Consider the following 20931-nt stretch of genomic DNA (forward strand, 5'->3'; position numbering starts at 1 on the left):
TCACTTCAGTAAAGCTTTGCCTTGGCTTGTTTGTTAATTAATTTGTAAATATTCTTGCATCAAAAGTACACTGAATACTTTGTTTTTTAGTAATTAAGTACGATAATGAGCTTAAAATATGCTGCTCCAATGAACAATTTTATCCTCTGTAAAGTCTAAGAGCCCAATATCATCATACAAGCAGGCAATCAGCATTAAGCATTTTAACCATATTTATAAGAGCCTTTGAAGCTGATCAGTGATGGGTGACTGAAGTGAGAGAAATTGAGAAGATAATGATTTTTCACTCAGGCTGCAGGAGCAGCAATCTCTTAATGATTCCTGGCTGAAGACATGTTAGCAGGTGGGCTTTATGGATGGGGAAAATACTACGAGATGCCAGCCATTCCAGCCTGCAGTGGATTAAGAGGTGAGGCTCATCCCATGGTGCCCTCTCGTTAATGCTTGCTCTGCAACTCTACTGTGCCTATTCTAATTTAGAAAGACCACTCCTCCTTTCCCCAACCAGTGGACCATGCTATAGGTCCCTCCTCCATCCCACTAAATTTCAGGCTCAGACATGTTACAAGTGCATCCATAACTTCCCTTGTGCACCCCACCTGGTTGTGTTCCAGCTCAGTCTCCTTCTTCACAAACAGCTCTTCTACAATTATACCCTTTCCTTCCTTTCCATTTTCTCTAACATCCAGCCTAACTACAGGTGGTCACCTGGAGATCTTAATCTCCCCTTTGTGAAAAGCCACAAAACTGGCTAGGCGGGTGTGTGCGTGTGTGAGAGAGACTGCCCCAAAATCAATGGTGAGAGTTATATTATACTAGTTATAGTAAAGATGTCTCACTCCCGCTAGGTTTACTTACTCTTATGCTGACATGAAATCTTTATTTGTTGCATTCTTTAATGGTGTTTAGAGGCAGTACCAATGAGTTTTAAAAAAGACAGACACTCTTGAAGTCCTCTGAACTTGGAATTTTGACATTTTTGCTGGTTTGTTAATTCTTTAATATATAAAAATAAGATTATCAATAGACTAATTTTCCATCGCATCCCAAGTTAACTTAGAACATTTCTTAATATGGATTCTAACAAAGAGGCTACCTAAAAATAGCCTTTATGCAAAGGAATCCTCACTGAAAGGGTGGAAATGTGAAACAACACAGGATCAAAGGGAAAAAGCTCACAGGATTCTTGAGTTATGTGAGTTTAACTGAAATAGATTAATTTATGCTAGCACTCTACATACTTACATGGGATGGTTCTCAGGTAAAGATTGTCTCTGATCACCTGTTGGAGTTTATGGTCTATTGAGCCTTTCTGGAACTGCAGGCTCAGGTAGTGACGCAAGTCTTTGTTGATCACTTTTCCTTTAAAATATAAGAAAACGATATAATGAAAAACTTGCAAAAAATATTTAAAATGATGCTCATATCAACTAATCTGCATTTCACTGCAGTAAACATCTCTGCAAAATCTAAAATAGAAAGGAAACTACAACTTAGTTTATTCAAAAGCACTAGATTGGTCAGAAAAGCTGCATGCTCCTGGGGCCAGATCCTCAGCTGGCGTAAATTGATGTAGCTCCACGGACTTAAACTGAAGTCAATCGAGCTACGCCTTTTTATAACCAGTTGATAATCTGGCTCCTGGATTATTAGATTTTCACCAGTCCTGTTGACATTGAACAAGAGTCTCTGTGACAAGACTCACCCCTTTTAGGCAGGACAGATGAAATGTTAAGACTTTAAAACTTTACTAAAAGCTACGAGCAGAATACTTTTAGCCAACCCATATTTATGCGTCAAAGAACACGTAAACCCATGAAGCAGCATAAGTGCAACATTAATCTTAGTGTTGTCTGCTGCCGACAGTAAGAAAATATAGGTGAAGTACTAACGTGCTAAGGATTACTGGCCACAACAGATGCGGTGCTGCCTAAGGACTACTGAAATTCCAAACCACTTTAGGGGAATGGCTAGAATGAGAAGAATGGCTCAGGAACTGAATAATAGCATACAGCCTACAGTTTAATGAGAGACTACTGCAGGATAGCACACAAAAAGTACTGGCATACTGGGCTTAAAAACAAACACACATCTTACAGTGCTTGCAGCTGCTTCACATGCAGGTAATGGAGGGAACCTGTACAATCCAGGCATGTGACTGCATTATCAACTGAGAGCCCAGCTGGAGATTCAATGTTGCCTGCGTCACCAATGTGTTCATCACTAATCAGAAAATCATGTATGGTTGTATTTATTAATCTACAAATAATAAAGCCAGACATTTTATTTCAAATTTGTAAACTGTGTCTGGAAGTCTTAAAATTATTGTTTTGATTTGCAAGCTTTTATCTTGCACCCTTAGATTTAGCTTCTTTATTTGATTTATTGACTTATAAGAAAATGGATTTACAAACCCTGATGAAAGTTTACAAATCCCACTTTGGATCCGTAAATCCTATTAGAGATTTGCAAATTGAAAAAAATAAATCCAAAATACAAATTTTTGATTTACAAATTCTCACAGGATTCTAATGACTGTTCTGTAAAGCCTGTCCTTATCAGGTTTAAAAAAAACACTAACATTTGAACTTAGTCCCTACCATTAAAAACTACATGTGCGCTTCAGCAGCAGTTTCTTATTTTGTTCTGGGAGATGCCACGTGCAATGACTCTCAAAGCCCACAATTCAAGAGCTACCCATTACTGCAGTCCAGTGGTTAGCTCAAACAGTTAAAAGTAGAAGAGCTCCACCAAAGCTGGAACCACAACAAAAATGATAACTGTCATCATAGTGATTCCATTTCAAAACTCCTTATAGCATATATGTCCCAACCATGACAATTAGCGGTGTGTGAAAAAATTGAACACAGAGTTAGAGATCACCTGAAATTTAATAGATCAAATCGTTTGCAACTAGAGACTGTTAACTATGTGCTTTGCATACCTGTTTTCGGTATCTAATGGGATAACTAGTACATGAATTAAGGATCTGAATATTGTGGCCTTTATGCTTCTGGCAGATTACAACAAATGGCACACATTTAAAAAAAAAAAAAAATTCCACACCCCCCCTTAAAAGGTCTTTAGCTTTCTACTATGGAAATGGATTTTTCTGGAGCACCTTCTACTGACTTATCTATGCTGACAGATTTTTGCAGTTTAAAACATAAAAATGGTTAAGATAATAAAACTATGTTTAGAAATCATTTAAATAATTAACGCTCTCTCTACAAAGCTCTCTTTATATAGTATTGTTGCTGTATTTGGCTGCTGCAATTGAGAGAATCAGATTTTAATAATCAGAGTAGTGAAATATACAATAATCAAGAAAATCAGCTAGTCACGTTAATCATGAGGGGCAGCTGTTGCTGTAACAGAGTGAGCCCAGGTCAGGGAAAAAGAACTCATATTCTCATATTCTATCCCTAATTCTCATCATCACTGACTAGATCAGTGGTTCTCAACCAGGGGTACACCCCCTTGGGGTACATAGAAGTCTTCCAGGGGATACATCAACTTATCTAGATATTTGCTTAGTTTTACAACAGACAACGTAAAAAGCACTCATGAAGTCAGTACAAACTAAAATTTCATAGAGTCAATGACTTTATACTGCCCTATATAATATACACTGAAATGTAAGTACAATATTTATATTCCAATTTATTTATTTTTTAATTATATGGTAAAAGGAAGTCAGCAATTTTTCAATAACAGTGTGCTGTGACACTTTTGTGTTTTTATGTGTGATTATGTAAGCAAGTAGGTTTTGCATGAGGTGTAACTTGGGGGTACACAAGACAAATCAGACTCCTGAAAGGGGTGCAGTAGTCTGGAAACATTGAGAGCCACTCAACTAGATGCGTCACCTTGCGCCACAACCACTATGCCTGTGTTACACCACTTGCAAAAAGACAATAATATCCCTCAAAAGTGCTTTGAGATCTATAGATAGGCTAAGAAAGTGCTGTTAAACTGCCAAGTATTATATTACAATTAAATAAATATCTGTTGATAGAACCATGCCCCAAACCCCATTAAATCAGGCAATGATAACACTTCCTATTGGAAGTAATCAAATAGGTTATGCATCTAAACTAGATCAATTGTCAAATGGGATCCTGCATTTGTGGTGTTTAAGTATTATGTTACATGAAGGTTCTTAACAATTATTCCTTTGTGACACTCCTGTCAGGTACCATTAGCAAACCTGTCATATTGCCAGATAACCACTGCCCCTCTAGCACACAAATAACTGAGCCCTTGTTTTACTGCTTTATCCCTCTGACAGAAGGGTACAAAGCAATCTATTGTACGCTGTCATCTTCACTGAACCCAAGTGAGTGTGCTTTCTCTGAGCTCTGCAAATTAAAGTTATGTACTTCATCAGAATGTCCAAATCTTGGAGTGGAAGAATTTAAATGATCATTTGTTTTCAAAGGCTATAAAAAGGATGGTATATGGAGGTGTACGGAAGAATCACAACAAATAAGGGCACTGAAACTTATAAGTTTCTTTGCAACTTACAGTACATAACGTGAACCTCTGGACTTAATAATGTCACTGGAAATTTTCACAACCCAAACAATACATCAGATGATACATAAAATTAACTCTTTAGATTACAAACTCTTAAGGGAGTAAATGTTGTATGTGCTGTACAGTGCCAGCAAAATGGGAATCTGATTCTGATTTGGGGCCACAAGGTTCTGCAGCAATTAGGGCTGTCAATTAATTGCAGTTATCTCACGTGATTAACTAAAAAAAATTAACTGCAATTAAAAAAATTAATCGTGATTAATTGCACTGTTAAACAATAGAATACCAATTGAAATTTATTAAATATTTGTGGGTGTTTTTCTACATTTTCAAATATATTGATTTCTATTACAACACAGAATACAAAGTGTACAGTACTCACTGTAGATTAGTTTTTATTACAAATATCTGCGCTGTAAAAATGATAAACAAAACAAATTGTATTTTTCAATTCACCTCATACAAGTACTGTAGTGCAATCTCTATTGTGAAAGTGTAACTTACAAATGTATTTTTTTGTTACGCAACTGCACTCAGAAACAAAACAATGTAAAACTTTAGAGCCTACAAGTCCACTCAGTCCTACCTCTTGTTCAGCCAATCACGAAGACAAATAAGTTTGTTTACATTTACGTGAGATACTGCTGCCTGCTTCTTATTTACATCACCTGAAACTGAGAACAGGCATTTGCATGGCACTTTTGTTGCTGGCATTTCAAGGTATTTACGTGCCAGATATGCTGAACATTCGTATGCCCCTTCATGCTTCAGCCACCATTCCGAAAGACATGCTTCCATGCTGATGATGTTCGTTAAAAAAAATAGTGTGTTAATTAAATTTGTGACTAAACTCCTTGGGGGAGCATTGTATGTCTCCTGTTCTGTTTTACCTATATTCTGCCGTATATTTCATGTTGTAGCAGTCTCGGATGATGATCCAGCATATGTTTGATTTACGAACACTGTAACTGCAGGTTTGACAAAATGCAAAGAAGGTACCAATGTGAGATTTCTAAAAATAGCTAAAGCACTCGACCCAAGGTTTAAGAATCTGAAGTGCCTTCCAAAATCTGAGAGGAACAAGGTGTGGCGCATGCTTTCAGAAGTCTTAAAAGAGCAACATTTCGATGTGGAAACTACAGAACCCAAACCACCAAAAAAGAAAAGCATATTTCTGCTGGTGGCATCTGACTCAGATGATGAAAATGAACATGCATCGGTCCGCTCTGCTTTGGATCATTATCGAGCAGAACCCGTCATCAGCATGGATGCATGTTGTCTGGAATGGTGATTGAAGCATGAAGGGACATATGAATCTTTAGCACACCTGGTACGTAAATATCTTGTGACGCCAGTTACAACACTGCCATGTGAACACCTGTTCTCACTTTCAGGTGACACTGTAAACAAGAAGCGGGCAGCATTATCTCCTGCAAATTGTAATCAAAACTGTTTGTCTGAGTGACTGGCTGAAGTAGGACTGAGTGGACTTGTAGGTTCTAAAGTTTTTCATTGTTTTGTTTTTGAATGCAGTTATTTTTTGTGCATAATTCTACAACTGTAAGTTCAACTTTCTTGTACTAAAGCCTTTATATCAGATGAAATGAAATATACTTACTTTTTTTTTTACAGTGCAAATATCTGTAATAAAAAATATAAAGTGAGCACTGTACACTTTGTATTCTGTGTTGTAATTAAAATCATATATTTGAAAATGTAGAAAACATCCAAAAATATTTAAATGGTATTCTATTATTAATCGTGTGATTAATCGCAATTAATTTTTTAATCGCTTGACAGTCCTAGCTGCAATACAAATAAACCACCACCACCATTTCAAGGGATATTTCCCAAAACTAATACTTTTGAATCCCTATTTATCTATAGCTAATAATTAATAGGCTCAAAACTTTGAAATACTTTTAAATAGCCGTAAAATAAGAAAAAAACAGTCATACAGTCATTCTAACAGGTGTTCAGAGAGGCTGCTGTGAGCTAGCTGGGTAACACCCCACATCGAAGAGTGCAATAAGTAGAGCTGTCCCAGTTTAGACTCAGTAGCAAAGTCATTTGCATCTCATAGCTGAAAAACTGCAATTTTATGAAGTTACAATCGTAAAAAACATTTTGTACCTTTATTGACCAGTGCTGGCACCATGTGTCAGTTCAATATTCCAAAAACAGGCCAGGCTATTGCAGAGACAAGAGGACTTTCTACTTTTGACAGGTTTCAGAGTAACAGCCGTGTTAGTCTGTATTCGCAAAAAGAAAAGGAGTACTTGTGGCACCTTAGAGACTAACCAATTTATTTGAGCATGAGCTTTCGTGAGCTACAGCTCACTTCATCAGATGCATGCTCAAATAAATTGGTGCCACAAGTACTCCTTTTCTTTCTACTTTTGGTGAGTTAACACTTTGCTAGTTCAGGGGTAATAATTCTTAGTGTGTCATTGTGTGCTGTCAGTATTAAAAAGGACACACTCAAAGTTGCCTGGAAAAAGGGTGACTGATTAGATATAGAAAACGGAGCACTGGCACAGGGAAGGCTGCAGTCTTCCTTCCAGAAGACAGCCAAGGGAGGAATTATGGCTATGACTGCAGCACAAGATGGCTGAACAACAAAAAGTCCAGGGCACTATCACACATCTATAAACCACATTTCACTTGCGTATTTGAAACCAAGAAACAAGAAGTCCAAAAGATGAGGTAGAGAGAAAATCAGGTTAATGTAATAGTGAGGTTATTTTTAAATCATAGCAGTCAGGTCAATTAAGAGTGATTTCTAAGTGAGGAGGAGAAAAAAAACAGCTCTGCACATTTCCTTTTCTGAATGCAACATTAATCAAGAATTTATATGAGAAGATTCAAAATGTCACATACAGTTCTCAAGATGCTGACAAAAATATATGCAGGCAGAGTATAAAACATGGCAAAAAAATTTTTTGTTAAGCATTCAGTCCACTCTGCATAATCAGCAGCGGTGTTCTTAATATTCCATCAGTAAAAATTTCAGTTTTTTAATTTTTCTCAGCATCTTTTACTTTATGATCACAGAGTGTTCTATCATTATGCAGAGCTACATTAATGCAAAAGTGCTCTCTATTTTAAGGCTAGATTTTGCTCTGGTCTCAGAGTGACCCACATTTCACCCAAATGGACATTCCTCACCTTATATTTAGTAAAACAGAATACAGTAAACTATTCCCTTTCTATTCCTAGAGTTCATCAACTGTAGACCTGGATTGTTTCTTAAATGTTAAGGAATACACACTGTACATTTGTTTGGTATTAGGATACAAGTGCCAGTTCTTTGATCATTTTCCTACTTTGGAGATGGTGAATGTAAAATTCACTGCACTTGTGAATTAGCTGGCCATAAAGATTCCCCAGCATGCATCAGTCCTAGTATTGGAGAGGCAAGAGGACTCTCAGATCCAAAAGAGGCGTATGATCAGAGAACATCTGTCTGAATATCTGCCTTGTCAACATGCAAAAGTGACAGCATCATTTCACGTATGCAGTGCTATGGCTGTGACAGTCCCAGGATATTAGAGAGACAAGGTGGGTGAGGTCATATCTTTTATTGGACCAACTCCTGTTGGTGTGAGAGAAGTTTTCAACTATAAACGGAGCTCTTCTTCAGGTCTCGGAAACTTACTCAGAGCTCTGTGTAAGCTCGAAAGCTTGTCTCACCAAGAGAAGTTAGTCCAATAAAAGGTATTACCTCACCCAGCTTGTCTCTCCAGCATCAGTCAGTCTCAAAAGGAGGCAGGCGTTCTTCCAGGCTCAGTGGAACTAGGGCAGGCACAAACTGGAAAAGGTAAATTATTTTCAAATCCTTCATGTTCAAGAGAAAGCCGACTAAATAAAGAAAGGAAGAGCAGCCACATTAAAGTTAAAATGCTGACAGTTTGGTGGGATAAAAGCATATCCCAATTCAATTATTCCTCAAAAATAAACTGAAGAGGAGATCCTGTAGGCACTGACATTTGATTTCACGGGCTAAATACAGTATTAGGCCAGAAGGGAAAGGGCAGTGAGCACATTTTCAGACCTTACCAGGTCATCCAATTTTGGTGATTTATTACAATTTAATGAGTGTTGTGGGACCTTTAAGAGACAGTGAAGAAGAGAGTCATTGTTAAATAATTACAACTTCTTGAATGTAATATGAAAGTCCAGGTGCTACTGATTACATATTATATGGCCCATGTTGATACAAACATTAATGCTAAGTATAACCAAGATTTCCCATATATTTATAGATCAGAACTGTCAATGTGAAGAGAAGACGCGTAATTAGGGCCCTACCAGATTCATGGTCCATTTTGGTCAATTTCACAGTCACAGGAATTTAAAAATTGTAAATTTAATGATTTCAGCTTTCTAAATCTGAAATTTCATGGTGTTTTAACTGTAGGGGTCTTGACCCAAAAAGGAGTTGGGGGGGGGGTGTCGCAAGGTTATTGTAGGGGGTGTTGCAGTACTGCTCCCCTTACTTCTGAGCTGTTGCTGGCTGCAGCGTTGCCTTCAGAGCTGGGCAGCTGGAGAGCAGCGGTTGCTGGCCAGGAGCCCAGCTCTGAAGGCAGAGCTGCTGTCAGCAGCAGTGCAGAAGTACGGATGGCATGGGATGGTATTGCCACCCTTATTTCTGCATTGCTGCCTGCAGAACTGGGCCCTCAATCAGCAGCAACGCTGGCTGCCCAGTTCTGAAGGCAGCAATGCAGAAGTAAGGGTGGATGATATGGTACTGCCATCCTTATTTCTGCACTACTGCTGATGGGGTGTTGCCTTCAGAGCTGGGTGCTGGGCCAACAGCTGCCGCTCTCTGGCTCCCCAGCTCTGAAGGCAGCACAGAAGTAAGGGTGGCAACACTGTGACCCCTCCTTAAAATAACCTTGTGACCCCCCCGAACCTCCTTTTTGGGTCAGGACCTCCAATTTGGGGAATGCTGGTCTCCCCCGTGAAATCTGGGCTTTTGTATGCTTTTACCATATACTGTACATATTTCACGGTCCATGACGTCCTTTTCATGGCTGTGAATTTGGTAGGCCCTACCCATATTACTGCAAGGACAGAGAATCATTATAATAAAAGTAAGACGACAAATGATCACAGAAAGGGGCTTGTCATAACAATACAAATATATAGAGCAATTATTTGTAAAGTAATGTCTATAAGTCCATGATATGTGCAAACCTGGAATACTGCATGCTGTTCTGGTTGCCCCATCTCAAAAAAGATACATTAGAAATGGGAAAGATACAGAGAAGGGAAACAAAAAATGATGAAGGGTATGAACAGCTTCCATCTGAGGAAAGATTAAAAAGACTGGGACTATTCAGCTTGGAAAAGAAACAACAACAGGGGGTATGACAGATCTATAAAATCATGAATGGTGTGGAGAAAGTGACTAGGGAAGTGTTATTTACCCCTTCACATAACAGAATAACAGGGAGTCACCCAATGAAATTAGGAGGCAGCAGGTTTAAAACAAACATAAGGATGTACTTCTTCACACAACGCACAGTCAACCTGTGGAACTCATTGCCAGGGGATGTTGTGAACACCAAAACTATAACTGGATTCAAAAAAGAAATAGATAAATTCATGGAGGATAGGTCCATCAGTGGCTATTAGCCAATACTATCAGGGATGCAACTCTACGCTCCGAGTCTCCCGAGGCCTCTGACTGCCAGATACTGGGACTAGATGACAGTGGATGGATCATTTGATGATTGCCCTGTTCTGTTCATTGCCTTTGATGCATCTGGCATTGGCCACTGTCAGAAGCCAGAATACTAGTCTAGATGGACCATTGGGCTGACCCAGTGTGGCCGTTCTTATGTTCTTACTTCTGATAAGTAAGTATTTTCCAGACACAGTGAAGGTTAAGAAATGACTGCATTTTATATCAGCTAGATGAGATATTCTTTAACCTTTGTGCCACAGTTTTCCAGTTGTAAAATAGATCAATAATGCTTACCTATTTACCCTGTCTTGACAGGAAAATTGTGAGGCTTAATATCTAGTTTGATTTTTATTCAAGTTCACTTAACAACATAATTACTCAAAATATGGGAGCTGGCTCTCAAGTGCAGTCAGCTGGTGAATTTCAGAATTGGCAAAACCAGATTAGTATATCCAGAGGTTAATGCATCCAGAAACCTGGTCTTCCCATAAATGCCTTGCCTGAAGTACAGAAAACTAATTTTGAACTGCAGAACACCACTGGGCTGTCCACAATTCTCTGCACCTTCCCTCTCTAATTTAAATGTTGCATAGCTTTAATAAATGTAGGTCCTAGGAAAGCTCATAAGCAAACAGAATAGGAACAAAATTCTCATTGTGTCAATATCTGGGAGAGAGTGCCCCTTAAATCCATTAATAATTTGGGTTAAAAGAGGCTGTAGCACGTCACTGGATGCTATTTTTTGCTAGGTTGAGTGTAAAAATCCACTTTGACCCAGTGTCAAACACACAGAGCTTTAAGTCAACAATAATACAAATCTGCAATTATGTACTCTAGGTGTGTAACACCTAGTTTCCATTAGTTTCTTTTCAATAAAATAATAGACAAAAGGAAAATTTCCAAATTTAACTCTATATCTGTAGAGAAATCTGTTGAGTGGATTTTAATTACCTTAACATTTCCACTTTCCTCCTGAAATCAGAACTAGCAAAAGAACACTAGCATGTAACAACAACATGCAGTGCTTAGTATAGTACTAGCAATAAGCCACCTAGCAATTTGTTTCTCAGCTTCATTCAACAATGTCTGCTATTTCAATAATTATTTTTTAGAAACATAACAATAGTATTAAGAGGATGCCACAATGCAACCCTCTCAGCTTTTTAGCAAGTGACCAACCGTTTATAAAGTATTTATCACAAAAAGGGTGAGTATTTTACAAGAACAATGGCAGATTTTCCAACCTGAAACTCAAACAACTCACCACTGCTCTCATTGGTTAAGCATTCTTTGTCGTTATGGCAGTATGAATGTTATGAAACTCAAACCTTGAACTGAATTCCCTCTTTTGCTGTCATGAACTGTTCTGCACAAAGCTTTGGATTTGCTTCCTACAGCATAATGAGAAAGACATGTCATGGAAAATGAAAATAAATGGTGTAATCTCCAGCACAAAAAAGTATTTTCCATTTGTTAGAACACATTGGTTTACTGCTTGTAGACAAGCTGATTTCTCAATATTGAAACAAATGTTTCACTACTCAAATGGCACATCTAAGAGTCACAGCTAGATTTGTTGCATTTCACTTTAATAATAAGTATATTTCACTTAAATAAACTAGATGAATCTGGTTGTTAACTACTTCAGACTGCTGTATGTTCTGAGAAACTTTATATAAAAGGTAAAATATGTAAAGATAGCCCCCCATAGCAAATGGAATGTTACTCACTAAACATTTCTCAATAAATATCAACACGCATGGTACAGATGAAGTATAAATGAAGCTCTTAAAGATAGACTGACATGAAGGAGTTGGTCTTAAAATACAAAAACCTAATGCAAGGATTTGGCTGTATTCTCAGAATAATTCAGGACGAAATTACTATACAGAGCCTAAAATGGTCCCCCTGGGGAAGACAGAATAAAGGCAGACAAAATATTAGGAGAAACAAAATGCCAGAAACCCAACCAGAAAATGGTGACATGAATCAGAAAGCACAAAATAAAGTGATAGCAAAGATGCTTTAGGCAAGCGCTGAAGCCTATTCTTATATAAGAATAGTTACTACCGTTCTCAGAGCCCATGATTCCTCTTAAAAACATCCTATCAGCCCCTGCAACAGAAGCTCAGACATTTAGGATTTCTATTCATTGTGCTTCAAAATTATCCCACAGGGGAAACACATGAAATATAGGAGCCAGTCAAAGAGAGTAATGTACTTTAAACACACTTTGGGATCTCCAGACTGCGTGCGCGCAAGCTTCTTCTGTTCTGTCTCCACTTAAATTATTTTACACACTTCCTCCTGAAGTCACCCTATCTGAAAGGCTTGATTTTCATCCTTGGGAGAGAACTACAGGCTGAAAATAATACTCTTAAAATTTGAGCGATCTGACACCTATTTCACCCATTTTAGTTATAATCCTATCACAGTATGATTAACTTATAATATCAGAGACAGTGGCAGTGTGGTCTGGACACTGGACAGAAGGGAAAATCAGGAACTTCCTAGTTCTAATCCCAGCTCAGACAACAAATTACCCTGAGGCTTTAAGGTCTTGTTTACACTACCAAGTTTTGTCGCCAAAACTGCCATCTGTTGACCCAAACGAGTGCGTACACACTGTGAGGCACCTTCTGTCGAGGAAAATGCCCAGTTGTGGCGATAAAATACATCCACCCGCACGAGACATTTACGTCTTTTTCCTCTACATTTTTGTTGACAAAGTGCAAGTGTAGACACCATGCTTCATTTCACCACTTTAGTTGGCCTCCAGGAGGTGTCCCACAATGCCCATCCTCACTGCTCTGGCCAGCAGTTTGAACCCCACTACCCTGCAGCCCAGTAAACAACTATCCGCCCCTCCCCCTTAGAAGCCCCAGGGATTTTTGAAATTCCATTTCCTGTTTGCTCCGTTTGGAGAGGTCTCATCGCATCTTCCCAGGTGACCATGGCGGGTTATCACAGCAAACACTCTCCCGCTTGGACCACTGCAGAGCTGTTGGATCTGCTCAGTATATGGGAATAGCAGACTATGCAGCCCCAGGTGTGCTCCAGCCATAGGAATTGGGATACCTACGGGCAGATTTCTCGAGGCTTATGCGAAAGGGGCTATGATCGGGACACAGTGCAGAGCAAAGATAAAGGAGCCAAGGCAGCCGTACCATAAGGCGAGGAAGGCAAACCGTCGCTCAGGTGCTTCACCTAAGACCTGCCAGTTCTATAAGAAGCTGGATGCTATCCTCAGCGGCAACTCCACCTCCATTGCCAAGAGTCCCGTGGATACTTCAGAGTGCACGGAGGCGGCGGAAAGAGGATCTAACCCAGAGGACGAAGTTATTGATGAAGAGGTGGAGTTAGATAAGGATGTGCAGCTCCCAGCGGGGTCACCCAGTGGGGCAGGCAGCCAGGAACCGTTGTCCACTCCTGAGGTGTTTAACTAGTCTCAACAGTTGCTCTCCAGTGAGCAAGAAGCAGGAGATGAGACTTCTGGTAAGTGACTGTGGTTTGTGTAGTGCGGAGGTGGGTTCAGGGCACAGAAATGCCTAAGACTGGCTGTGTGTCTGTGAGCTAGACATTTCCTTGTGTAGCTAATCAGTATGGTGGAGGAACAGGGTGTTGATGCATGCCGAGATCTCATAGGAATCCTCCAGCGAGATCTCTAGGAAAGTTTCCTGGAGGTACTCGGTAATCCTCTGCCGAAGGTTCTGTGGCAGAGCAGCTTTGTTCCTTCCCCCATTTGTAGGAAACTTTCCCATGCCATTAGGCAATCCTTTGTGCGGGAACAAAAGCGGCACACAGGCTGCAGGACAGAAGCCACAAGCATGGAGTGGATGTACCCTCGTTTCCCTGCTTACCCTTAGCAGTGAGATGTCTGCTAGAATTACCCCCACCCGTGGAAATCGTGGGAGAATTTTAGAATTTGTTCCCTACAATGCTGCACCACGACCTTTGCAAAAAGTCTGTGCTCTTGTCCCCATATGAAGCGCCCCCCTCGCCAACATTCACCATACTTTGGGTCAGGGGTTCTCAAGGTAGCTTAAATGAAGTTGTCTTTGCTGCTGACCTGCAGCCTAGCTAATTAATTATAATGGAGATTTAGTCCCATCTGCCAACTCTAAAGCAGCTTTAATACGTATATAGATTTTGCGCATACATACACACAAAAACAAATACTTCTATATTAAAATTATATACTTTTATTACAATAGTGCTTAGGAGCCCCAAGTAAAATCAGGATCCCACTGTGCTAGGTGATGTATATAAACACAATAATAGACAGTCCTGCCCCAAAGAGCTTACAATGTAAACACACAAGAGGAAAACAAAATGAGAGAGAGAGAGAGAGAGAGTGGATATATTATCCCCATTGTGCAGATGGAAAACTGAGACAGAGATTAATTGTCTTGGCCAAGGTGAAAGAGGCAGAATCAAAGGAAACTGATTCCAGACCTCCTGATTCCCATTACAGTGCCCTACCCCTCTAATTTGTTGAATTCGTTGAAAATAGAACAGTTTTTGTAAGACAGCTAAAACCAAAAGCAGCAGCAGAATATACTAGTGACAAACTGTGTTCCAGGTAACTTTTTAGGACATCGTAGGCGACCAATAACTTCATAAAAAGAAAAGGAGTACTTGTGGCACCTTAGAGACTAACAAATTTATTTGAGCATAAGCTTTTGTGAGCTACAACTCACTTCATCGGATGCATTAAGTAAATTTGTTAGTCTCTAAGATGCCACAAGTACTCCTATTCTTTTTGCGAATACAGACTAACATGGCTTCTACTCTGAAACCAATAACTTCATGTGAGTGGAACAATCACTACTCAAAGCCCAAGCCCCTTTTTAAAAAAATGTATTTGGGGCTAACGGGGTTTTTACTTGTGAGCAGGGACGCTGGGGACTGCCTGGCTCCAAGTGGGGAGCCAGGAGGCAGCTAGGCTCTAGCTAGAGCCCGCCGCCCACCTTGGGATGACAGTCCGAGCTGTGAGCGGCTTTCTTGTCCATTTCATGGCTCCAGCATGGAGTAAGAATGACAGCCAACATCTGATGTAAGTAACCTGCAATGTCAATATGGACATTTGTCGCCCAAACTACACCGACACAAGCCTTACACCTCTCGTGGAAGTGGAGTTATGATGTTGGTGTAGTAAGGCACTTACATTGGCGGGAGCAAGGCTGTAGTTTGTACACTGACATAATTAGGTTGACGTAAACGGCCTTATGTCGACCTAACTCTGTAGTGTAGACGAGGCCTAAGTTTGTAAAACTATGTTATCAGAATGCCTAAATGTATGCAAATCCCTCAAATTAGTTTTTCCCACCCTAACATCAGTATCAGCCCCTCCCCCCCAACCCTTCGACAATTACCACTTAGAAATTAACTCAAATACTCCTATTTATTCAGTTTTAGAACATAATATCCCACAATCTGTTAGGAAAGACAAAAAGAGAAACTATGGTTTCCCTTCCATGCCCCAGGCACAACCTGACATTGCATGCTCCTAAACCTCTCTAATGCTATTTTAAAATTGGTACATAATTCTGTAGCTAAGGTGAAAACAAATTTGTTTTTAAAAAAGGAAATATTTCTAAGTGTTCATTGGCAAAATGGCAAAGCTGAAATTTCAGTGACTCAGAATCTTTATATCTTAAATGTGTACATATTTTCTATGAATTCAAGCTGAGCTGGACAATGTTATTGCCCAAAAATAAATCACAGCAAAATACTTCTCACAAGAATTCTTGATAATGCCCCTAAGCAACACTCACGATGACACAGAACAATTTACCAAATATTTCACTATAAATTATGTTGAAGACAAAGCCTGGCCACCTCATTCTGATATACCTTCCCCTATCAACAGTTTTGGTTTTTTTAAACCTTTCTCCGAAACGGAATACAAATGGCTGCACATATCATGCACACATTTTAACAAAATACAAGCCTGTCTAAAATGAACATCTTTTCTCCTCAGAGGCAATTGAGGACTTTAAGGTTTTGCTCCCAAGTTTCCATGCTGACAACTCCTAGTGACGGTATGCATCCGATGAAGTGAGCTGTAGCTCACGAAAGCTCATGCTCAAATAAATTGGTTAGTCTCTAAGGTGCCACAAGTACTCCTTTTCTTTTTGCGAATACAGACTAACACGGCTGTTACTCTGAATCCTAGTGACACTGAAATCTATACTCTGATAGCATATAAATTTTTTTGGGGGGGTGAGGGGGGAGGTGGTGTTGTTGCATCGATTGTACAGGTGTGCTGCATTTTTCTTTCCAACCTCAGACTTAAAAATGCGTATTATCCAAAGATACTGTATATTTAATTAGAAAAGCAACTTTTAAAAGCATCACTAAATGTAATATGTATTATTTCCATATTGAACTTTTGATTATAACCTCTGTTTGCCTTATTAGTACTTTTTATACTTTTCCTTCACAAATGTTTAAAACAGAAGTATCAATTTTGGGAAACAAATCAGATGAGCATTACTCCTTTGCTCTTTACGGAGATTAACAATCTGTCCACAACTCATCACAAGCTTCTCCAATGGAATGAGAGGGTACAGAAAATTAATGGAAGAAATCAGTCATTGCTGGAACTACAAATGGCATCCAGCTTCCACAGCATGCACTCTCTCTTCAGATAAAATGATGGAAAGCTTGCCTCATTCCATACATTTATTACAATTTTAAAAAAATTGAATTTACATTTTCAACATGGATTGAGTGTTCAAAGAACTGCCAGACCTTTGAATATTACCACTCTTGTAATAGAGCATTTGTTCTTGGCTGTAATGATATATTAAAGTGATGCCAGCAAACAGAGATATATACAAATGCTTCTTCGGGAGCAATTTCTAGTCACTGGTAATGGAAAGTAACCAGTTCTTCTACCTCTGGAAAAACAACCCAGCATATATCATAAGGCAAATAGCTTACATACTTCTTATATTGAAGACAAACAAGTCCAGCTTTTTTACTGTGTGTATGTATATTTATTTATTTCAGATTTATAGCTCCAGACACTGATCAAAATTCTAATTGAACTTGACCATTCACCATCATGCACTGAGTACCATATTTTATTAAACAATTTTCTTGAACACTACTCTGAATACATGTATAATCAGTTTGTCTGAGCTGGCTGAATTTAGGTTATTTGGGGTTATATGAATCCTTAATTTTTCAAGTTAGCTTAAAGGGGAGAAACACCAAGTGAGAACAAAAAGTTGAAAATCAATTTCATTATGGAATTGATCCATCATTCATCCAAAAATTTAGCCTATTTTAAATTTCTCTTTATCATGATGAATGAAGACAACAAATGAATTAAGTAAAAATTACTTCTGTATGACACTGACCATCTTGCAAAGCTTGTGCTGAGGATATAGACACAACAATAACTGTATAGGGACAGCTTTTTTGGGAGATGGTTGGGAGCACAGACATGCAAGGAGATGCATGCTATTGACTAGTTTCACTGAGTGCTTTGTCTGCACCTGCCTTTCTATTAAACAATAGAGGCTAGGCACTATAAGCTGGATTCTTACTAGAAACTAGCTGCTCAGTTAAATTGAAAAGGAAGGCTTAACTACTGTGTACATTTAAATTCTGACTAAATAAAGGAAAAATTCCTTAAATAAAGGAAAAAGTGTCCAACTGTGGCATGATGAATGAAAAGGTAAATATTCGGTGCTTGGGCATAAATCTGTCTCTGGTGAATGAAATTGCAAATAGAGTGAATTCTGGAAACTTAATCAGGGCTTGTGAACAGGAGCCCTAAGGGATCCCTTAAAGCTGAAAACTTTTCAGCATTGCGTACAGTATAATGAATTTATTTAGATTCCTAAAAAAGGTGCACCTACTTTATTACCCTCAGCACACGTACAATACACAACAAATCTTCTAAAATTACTAACTCTCCTCAACTTTTGAGCTTGTTAGCAGAAATATTACTCCCACACACATACCCATGCTAATGCGTCTCTTCACTGGGCAGTTTTTTGTTTCATTTTAAAGTCTCAGCATGAGCCTTACTCCTGCTCTCATACTTCTATGAATGCAAAGAGCCTCCCAACCTCTCTTAGCAATTCACTTTATCACTAGAAAGCATCTGCTACTTACGCTGCCAGTTTCTCTCCTTCACAGAACTAGTGAGGGTAATAACACGATATCATACGCCAATCTAATAGCTGGAAGGCCTATGAACACACAGGCGCACACACTGAAAAAGTAAAGATGATCTGTGAAGAGGAAGCGTGACCAACCACAGACATTTCCCAAAAAAGAGGTCTGCAATAGCATGACAGAGGCACATGCAATATAGTACCCCTTTACCTAAGGCTTTACCTCCCAACTTCTCAAAGGATGTGCCAGAAAACACTTGGAGTGTCAAATTTCATATTAATCATCACAAGACCATACAAGCTGTCACCAACTAGGCCCCAGACTAAACCTCCGAATGCCAAGCATGTGTCCATAACAGCTTTATTAAAGCAGTGTTCTTATGGAAGCTGCAAAAAATTTAAAGAAGACCCCAGAACCAAGACAATGTAGCAGAATGGCTTCATGGTCTTTGTGACAATGACTACACAGGGCTTTAGCCTGCCAATCATACCAACCTGGCATCTTTCAAAAGAGGAATACAAATGATAGTGTCTTACATTTAAATAGTCCTTATAAGCAAGCTGAGACATTTCCACGTGCTTTACAGACCTTCATAAAGCTTGCACACTCGTGACTGAAATGAAGCAACCTTACCAGTTCACAGCAACTGTAACCCAGCAGTTTATAGGAGGTGTGCAGAATACAATAAGCCAACAGAAACTAAAAGAGGAATGGAGTACTTGTGGCACCTTAGAGACTAACAAATTTATTTGAGCATATGCTTTCGTGAGCTACAGCTCACTTCATCGGATGCATGCAGTGGAAAATACAGTGGGGAGATTTATATACACACAGAACATGAAACAATGGGTGTTACCATACAGACTGTAACAAGAGTTATCAGGAAAGGTGAGCTATTACCAGCACGAGAGCCAGGGTGGGTGGGGGAGGACCTTTTGTAGTGATAATCAAGGTGGGCCATTTCCAGCAGCTGACAAGTGAGGAACAGTGGGGGGGGAGGGAAGGGGAAATAATTAAGCAGAAATAGTTTTACTTTGTGTAATGACACATCCATTCCCAGTCTCTATTCAAGCCTAAATTAATTGTATCAAACTATTTCCCCTTGTTCATCCCCCCTACTGTTCCTCAGACGTTCTTGTCAACTGCTGGAAATGGCCCACCTTGATTACCACTACAAAAGGCTTCCCCCCCACCCGCTCCCCCCCCTCCTGGTAATAGCTCACCTTTCCTGATCACTCTCATTACCGTGTGTATGGTAACATACATTGTTTCAAGTTCTCTGTGTATATAAATCTCCCCACTGTATTTTCCACTGAATGCATCCGATGAAGTGAGCTGTAGCTTACGAAAGCTTATGCGCAAATAAGTTTGTTAGTCTCTAAGGTGCCACAAGTACCCCTTTTCTTTTTGCGGATACAGACTAACATGGCTGCTACTCTAAAAGAGGAATGTAAGAAAGGCAACATGCAGTTTCCCAAGCTGGAATTTAAGTAGGATACTGAGGTTAAACAAAACTACTCCTGAGGAAAGCACTGAAATACCTTAACAAGAGTAAGGTTGACACTTTAAATTTTCATCTGAAAAACAGCAACTTCAAAAGAACAGTACCTCCTACCATGCCCAGATGCTTGACCACTCTAACTGCTGCCTACCGGATCATCAACACCACTTAAAAATAGATACAGGTTTTAAGATCTCCCAATAAAAGGCAGCCTCATCCTGCATTTTAGAAGATCTGACAAGATTATAACCCAATGTGGCATGGCTGATGCCATTACAACCCCTTAATGTATTTTAAACATAAATGAGTTTTATAAACAGGCTCAGAAGTTGTAACTACAACCTTGCCAAACACTCTGCATTAATAGGATAACATACTAGATGCATATAATCATGTTTCTAATGAATACCTGGCTCACTGAAACACAACACAGACAAACAAACAGTGGTTTCCCAGTTTCTTGACATTTTGCGTCTTATAAGATTCAAACAAAGTTATACTGTAATGATTTTGCTATATAGTTACTATTTGATGAGTGCTCCATATATATCTTACACAAATACAATATGTCTCTGCCTCCTAATATCTAGTACGTGTATACCGTGTGATGGCCTTTGAGCTAAGCAACCTGGTTCCTGAGCCAGAAGCAGAGGCTTATGCTTTCAGAGCCTGTATCATCCTTTATTTCAATCTTTGCGTATAAGGGACGTTGTGTTATACACATGCAGCTGTACTTAAATTCCCACAGCTCTTGGTCAAGGCACCCTAAAGGGCTCTACTCACCATAGTTGGTCAGTGGGTAGGATTCACAGTTTTCTCCTCACCACCTTTATAGTGTGTGATATGCTCCATGCTCTGCATGTGCTCACTACTGATTTGTCACTACACCTCACTTTTACTCATTAGCCACCAGCAGTGAATTCAGAAGCAGCTCTTTGTTTCACATGACGGCCCCTGTAAATTCACAGAACTACTCCAATAATCAAGCACAGGGATTACGCTCTGATCCCCTCACTGCCACACACTGGCAAGTGCACAACGTTATGCATTGAGCAGTCCCACA

The 20931-nt window shown here is 39.4% G+C and overlaps 1 protein-coding gene across 6 annotated transcripts in view; it reads right to left on the minus strand.

Moving 5' to 3' along the window:
• The window catches only part of MAGI3 (membrane associated guanylate kinase, WW and PDZ domain containing 3), a 212105-nt gene that overhangs the window by 99296 nt on the left and 91878 nt on the right, over window positions 1-20931 (minus strand). For 5 of the 6 annotated variants that reach the window (XM_077839043.1, XM_077839044.1, XM_077839042.1 and 2 more), the window contains exon 2: window positions 1246-1362. In XM_077839043.1, coding sequence (XP_077695169.1) covers window positions 1246-1362 — 117 coding nt within the window. Of the gene's footprint in view, window positions 1-1245; window positions 1363-20931 lie in introns of those variants that run through there. The other variant, XM_077839045.1, reaches the window with a different exon arrangement.

The sequence above is a fragment of the Eretmochelys imbricata genome, chromosome 21 (genome assembly GCF_965152235.1).
Source record: "Eretmochelys imbricata isolate rEreImb1 chromosome 21, rEreImb1.hap1, whole genome shotgun sequence".
NCBI lineage: Eukaryota > Metazoa > Chordata > Testudines > Cheloniidae > Eretmochelys > Eretmochelys imbricata.